The sequence below is a fragment of the Austrofundulus limnaeus genome, unplaced genomic scaffold, assembly GCF_001266775.1.
Source record: "Austrofundulus limnaeus strain Quisiro unplaced genomic scaffold, Austrofundulus_limnaeus-1.0 Scaffold434, whole genome shotgun sequence".
Lineage (NCBI taxonomy): Eukaryota > Metazoa > Chordata > Actinopteri > Cyprinodontiformes > Rivulidae > Austrofundulus > Austrofundulus limnaeus.
In genome coordinates this window covers 178,400-184,693 of record NW_013952836.1, presented here as the reverse complement: position 1 = coordinate 184,693, position 6,294 = coordinate 178,400, and the positions used below count along the sequence as shown (strand labels likewise).

The following is a 6,294-nucleotide window of genomic DNA, read 5'->3' as shown; positions in this document are numbered from 1 at the left end:
TATATATACACAGTAAAGTAGATGCTGAAAACAACTAAATAGTTTCATGAAATGAAATTCAAGATGACTGAAAACAAGTTCTGGTTAATGTATTATATTTTAGTGTCTTGCACTAAAATAGACCTGGTTAAAAATTATTATTCGGAAAAATAATGATATTATGGTGAACATTTTCAACCCAGCATGCTGCAAGCCCCTCATAGAAAATAAACATTAAAAAAAATCCTGCAAGTTTTCTTCAGACATGGTTTTTYTGCATATTTATTTCCTGTTGGTTGTGCGGCCCTTCACTTGTTTTAAGAAAATGGTGGCTCTCTGCTCTCCCGTGGCATAAACCCTTGAATATTTCATGCATCTAAACACAATGTTAAGCCATGCGAAGCAATGAAACGGTCTATCTTTAATTTCATGTTTTATTTTTGTCCAACTCGTTCAGTTTGTAGTGGACGGAAGTGAGACTTTTATATTGAAACGTCCCACCGGAAGTTAAAGATTTCACCGCTGGCTTGACAACAGTGGAGGAGCTGAGAGAAGAGAGAACAGGGATCCCGTTGCCACCTCAACATGGAGTAGCTAGACCCGAGCGTTYTGCTGCCGACGAGCGGGTTCCGTRGGAAGGGAATACCCGGCGCCCTGTCTTTAATTTACCACCCGAAACCCACGCAAATGATACAGCGGCCATTTTTCGCAAAGTCGAAGAAAAGTCCGGCTTTTATTTGAAAGATGGCGAACGAGTCTCCGGCTAAAAGTCTGGTAGACATAGACTTGGCTTCATTGCGGGTGAGTGCTGCCGACCTGAGCCGATGTTATTTTCTGCCATTTTTTTCCTCGTCTTTTATCAAATGTCTTTCGGCGAAACAACCCCGCTTTTCACCGGCTAATATTCGCAACTTTCAACCTGTTTTTTTAGGGTTTGTAATTGTCAGGAATAAAGTGTTGAAAATGACCGTTAAAGCACATCGAGGTGTTGCCAGTGTCTGCTTTTCCTTTGTTCGAGATGCATTTGGCATGAAGGGGAGATCAGGGCGCAACAGCTGGCTTGCAGTGGACATTCATAATATGTATTTTTTTCTAAAGTAACACGACTTTATACTTAATCACTTGGTCCTTTTCTCTTTTCAGGACCCAGCTGGGATTTTTGAGCTGGTGGAGGTAGTTGGAAATGGCACCTATGGACAAGTATACAAGGTTGGTTGGAGGCGCATGGCCTGTTTTGTTTTCACATTGAAAGCCATGCTATGTTTTTTTTGTTTTTATTTTTTAATTCTTTAAAAGTAAAAGCAACAGGAAGTTAAAGGGTCTCGGGCCTCACAGGGATGTTTAGGTGGAAGGGAACAGATAAAAGTAGCATTTGAATCCCTTGCAGTAGTTGCACTCTGATGGGAGCTTTGTGTTGTTAACAGTTGAGCTAATGGTTGGATCAGACCATTTACAGTCTGATGCATCACCTAGCTTACATCATCAGGATTTACTGAAAAGTAGATACAGAGGAGAAGCACGCTGAAGTCCTAAAATGACCTATTTTGGTGGATTTAAGACAAAAAATTCATAACATCCCTAAACCATGACTTCTTCATGGGAATCCCACTTTTTAGACCATCTGCTCCTGGTGTCACATTTCTTATTTTAAGATTACCATTGCTATTGTTGGAAAGACCTCTCCAAGAAGGGAGACAGAACAGAAGTATGGGCCTTTTTGCATACTCTGCAGAATCATGTGTCTGTGCTCGTGTTTGTTTTTCTTGCGGCTTACTAGCTGCGTTTTGCAGCTAAATGACATTTACCCACACCAACATCTCATTTACCAAGCTTGGCATTGATTGTTAATAGTCTTAAGGACTTAGGAGAAAAATAAAATGGCAAACTAAGCTGTGTATTTAATTCCAGCAGCCCACAGTGCTCCAGTGACCTGCTTTCAATGCCCCCCGCCTCCCTCCATAATAACCTCCCAGCATCTCCCCCTGCCTCAAAACACAGAGTAAGCTCCATATGTGTGCTCACCTGAAACCAGCTCTTTAAATGGGGATGCTCTCAAACTATCCTCCCACCAGGCATACTGGACAGACGGTTTACAGCTCCCATCTTGTTTTGTCCCTTTTTGATCGCTCTGTCCCCATTCACTGTTCAGTGTAATTCTGTTTGCTAATTCTGCCATGTGAGGATGAACGTTGTAGAAGAGAGCGCTGTCAGATTAGCCTGCAGTTGACGTAAAGACACAGCAGCCTGCTTGAGCTAGGCCAAACCGTCTCCAGTGAAGTCGCTCCCCGAGCACTGGAGCTTTGCAGCAGTGGCTCCTCGTCAGTCAGCTGTCAATCAGCTCAGCGGCTGCCGCGTTAACCCTAATGAGCGTGTGGACCGCGAGCATGTGCAAGCGGGGCTGGGGAAGAAGGGGAGGTGGCGGTTATGATGGGAGAGGGCTGCTGCAACTGAGAGAAGAGCAGCTGTCCAGCTCCAGACAGAACAGGCCTGCTGCTCTCACAAAGCTTGGTCTGTCTCCTCATTCATTTGGGGACTCTCATTCTGTCAGTCACTTGGATGCGCAGAAAGGAGGTGTTTGTCTGTGGGGCTTCGATGTCCAACCAACTGAATAATCACAACAGCCTCCACCCCCAATAACTGAAACAGGGAGGAGTTTAGTCTGCCTCTGATGCCTTTTCTGCTTTGTCCAGTGCTTGCTTACAATGTGCAAGCCCCATTTTAAAAGGCACAGTGTGACCAAGGTTCCTCRCAGTTTGATATATGGTGACTTTTAAATCGTTGAAGACGTTTYTGTAGAGTTCTTTTGTTACTGAAATGATCATCTGAGAGCAGAAAATTTGATCCCAAATCTAGAAAAGTTAGGTTTTCAAATTGCCACAACTTTTGAAGTGCTTGTTGCCAGCTCCACTAAATATCAGTGTTTCATATGGTTAATAGTATTTTTAAAAACAACAGTTAAAGGTTAAACACATAAAAATCCTTGTTTACATAGCCACTAAAACTTAAATCAGATTTTTTTAAAATTGAAACTTTTAGGTTGAATTAATGTGCTATCAGTATTTAACAGGAAGTGACACACCCCTTAGCTGTTTTCCTCTTTCCCTCTGACAAACTTGTTGAGATTTCCATTGCCACTTCTCTGCGCTCATTACGGATTTTGTAAAACATTTMGGAAAAAAATGGTTGTATGTTGTCAGAAGGGAATGTGCATCTGACACGCATTTGCTTGTTCAAACAATAAATAAAGGCTTGTAGCTGTGCTCTCCAACAGTTAAATACGACAATGATAAACAGGAACGACCACATGTTTGTGTTTACGAAATAAGGCTCAAAGCTTAGATTTTTAGGCTTAAAGCTAGCTGTGACTGGTTTTGTGTGTAGATCTACGTTGCAACTTCGGGTCTCATAAGTTTAGTCTTTGATTACTATGACCAGTTAACAATGAACTGATCTTTGCTCTAGGGCTGGCTGGGCGATATTGGCAAAAAATTATCACAATTAATTGAGGTATTTAGCCAATAATGATTAATTTGACGATTAACCCCCTGGAGTAGGGTTGGGCATAATCGAATTGTGTGCAATTAATTGTCAGAAAAACATTAATCGATTAATTTTTGGCATTTATATGATTGATGCCATCAGGCAGAGTCCACTCGCTGCTTCTCTCTGCTTCAAATATAACGAACATTAAAAAAAAGTTGTGTAATTTATTTATCCATCAACACAATTTAAAATTTGATGTATAGCCTGAATGTAATTTTGACACAATTTGGAACAGATTTGTATGAAGAGCAAATCTTTCCCACTAAATTGGTCATGTGACTATGAAATAAGGGTGTCCAGGGACTCCAGGGGATTAATTGTCAAATTAATCGTTATCGGCTAAATACCAAAATTAATCGTGATTTATTTTTTTGCCAATATTGCCCAACCCTACCCTGGAGTCCCTGGACACCCTTATGTCCTAGTCACATGACCAATTTAGTGGGAAAGATTTGCTCTTCATAAAAAAATCTGTTCCAAATTGTGTCAAAATTACAGACTTTGGGCTATACATAAAATTTTAAAGTGTGTTGATTGATAAATAAATTACAGAATTTATTTATTTTTTTATGTTTGTCATACTTGAAGCGGAGAGGAGCATCAAGCGGACTGATCTGGGAAATATCCAGTCAGTCTGCCTGGTGGCATTAATCGTATTAATTATCAAGTGCCAAAAATAATCAATTAATGTTTTTCTGATGATTAAGTGCACACGATACGATTATGCCCAACCCTACTTGGCACAAAACATTTAACTGGTAATGTAATGTGAATTGTACACACTCAGTAATTTAACTGTAAGTTGTAACCACAGACTTCTCAATGACTGCATGAAAACATGGTTTGTGTATTGTCATCAYTGAGTGTTCAAATGATGAAATAAGTGTTTTTACATTTAACCCATCACATGTGAGATTCAAGTGGAGCAGCTAGCAGCTTAGCCTGGTTTAAACCAGACCCTGTCCTTCACTTTGCTTCGTACAAGGGTCTGGACTTGATGCATAGACATGTAATTCTTGCAGGAGGCGTGGCCTCTGCTGAAGTTTAAAATGATTGGATCAGTTGGCTGCGACGTATGTCACTGTGATGGAGGCTAAGCTAAGAAGCTAACCAGAAATCGCGTGTGCTGTAAACAACCCTACTGAGAGGAGAAATATACCGAGCCGAACGAGACGACTATAAATGAGAACTGCTGCTTTGTCAGACAATTTTAATTTAATTTTTGAAGCCTTATCAACACAGACTGGCTTCATTCACTTCCTCCACTGCTGTATGCTAAAATAACTAGCAGACACTGCGCAGAACATCGACATCATTCAAAACTCCGCCTTCTGTTTGCTGATTGGTCCAGGTAAAATAAACTACAAGAGACGCTGCACAGAAAATTGATGTTCTGTTCTCTGATTGGCCCGGCTAAAAATCTGGCAGTGAAATCCTTGTTAATGGGAGAAGTCCCAGACGGAGCAGTGAAACTAGAATTGAGCGGAACTGTTTAGGAAGGCAAGGGCCAGGCTACTAGCAGCTATGTGATCGCCTGGAAGTAGTTAGGGAGTAGGTGTCTTGCTCAAGAACACCACGACGTATGTCAGGAAATCAAATCTCTTATTTTGGTCCCAAGTCTGCTACTTTACCACTGCACCACAGTTATCCTGTGTACTGAAGTAACTAATTAAAATTTATAAGCGTCTAAGTTCTATATGAGCAACAATTTATTGTACYGTTTTCTTTTCCTCTGGCTGCAGAAGACTTGGACTTCAGCTTCTCAATGATTTTCTTCAAATAACTTMMYWYAWTGGATGTACGACTCATTAGAGAACTTCTTGGCCTTGCTAAATGTCTTTGGTGTCAGCGTCACGTCCATCRTTACAGTCATCTAGTTCGTCTGAGGTTTCTTTAATCTACATAACCACGCGAGGGGAGATGAAGTCAGCCCACCTCGGATGTACCTCTGTGCTGCAGAGTAACATTCTAGTTGGCTTTAAAAAGTAAACTACAAAGAGGATTGCTAAATTAGTTAATTCGTAGTGTTTTGTCACACACACATTAAATGTTTAGCTCCACCTCAACCAAGCTGAGTTTTGCTCCACGTTTCTTTTCACTGTTTGCGTCATTTCTGAAAGCTCACGTCCATGCAGTGATTTCTAAATGTCCAGTAGGGGCTTAAAAACGGACTGGTCTTTGCAGACATCTCGCAGAACTACTTTATAAAACAGGCTAAATTGTTCTACCAACAGATTTTTCTGCCTTTTGTTGCTCTACCTCTATTTATTGCCTGCAGCCATGAAATGCAGGCAACCATGAAACTTGTTACCACGCTGTGCTGTTGGCTCTGTGAACCTGCCCGCTCTGTCAAAAGGGCAGCCGTCGTCCCTGGAGAGGTGCCAGATTACAGTCAGCTTCTGAAAACACAGCACAGCAGTTTTCTCTGACAGACAGCCATAATGAAAATTAGGTTTGGGCTTAAAAGCACTTTTGAAATCATCTTAATTTTTGCTTTGGACAGCTGGTTGATCAGCACGAAAGCCAGGGTTTGTGAGCAGCTTGAAGATGTTTGTGTTGAGCCTGTTCATGAAAGGAAAAAAAAAGATGACTGTTTATGTGTTTGAGCAGAACTCAGAACACTCAAAAGTCCTCTCAGATAAGTCTTTGTGGATGAAGCTTATCAGCAGAAAAATAAATGTGGCCAGTAGGGTTGGGCATAATCGTATCGTGTGCAATTAATCGTCAGAAAAACATTAATCGATTATTTTTTGGCATTTGACAATTAATACG

General features: G+C 41.0%; 1 protein-coding gene across 8 annotated transcripts in view; it reads left to right on the top strand.

Annotated features, from left to right (window-relative positions):
- The first annotated feature begins 509 nt into the window (after positions 1 to 509).
- Positions 510 to 6,294, top strand: part of LOC106529284 (mitogen-activated protein kinase kinase kinase kinase 4) — a 41,884-nt gene continuing 36,099 nt past the window's right edge. For 6 of the 8 annotated variants that reach the window (XM_014024654.1, XM_014024655.1, XM_014024652.1 and 3 more), the window contains exons 1-2: positions 510 to 780; positions 1,123 to 1,188. In XM_014024654.1, the coding sequence (XP_013880108.1) occupies positions 724 to 780; positions 1,123 to 1,188 (123 nt within the window). In that variant the 5' untranslated portion in view covers positions 510 to 723. The remainder of the gene's footprint in view (positions 781 to 1,122; positions 1,189 to 6,294) is intronic. The other 2 variants (XM_014024657.1, XM_014024656.1) reach the window with 1 other exon arrangement.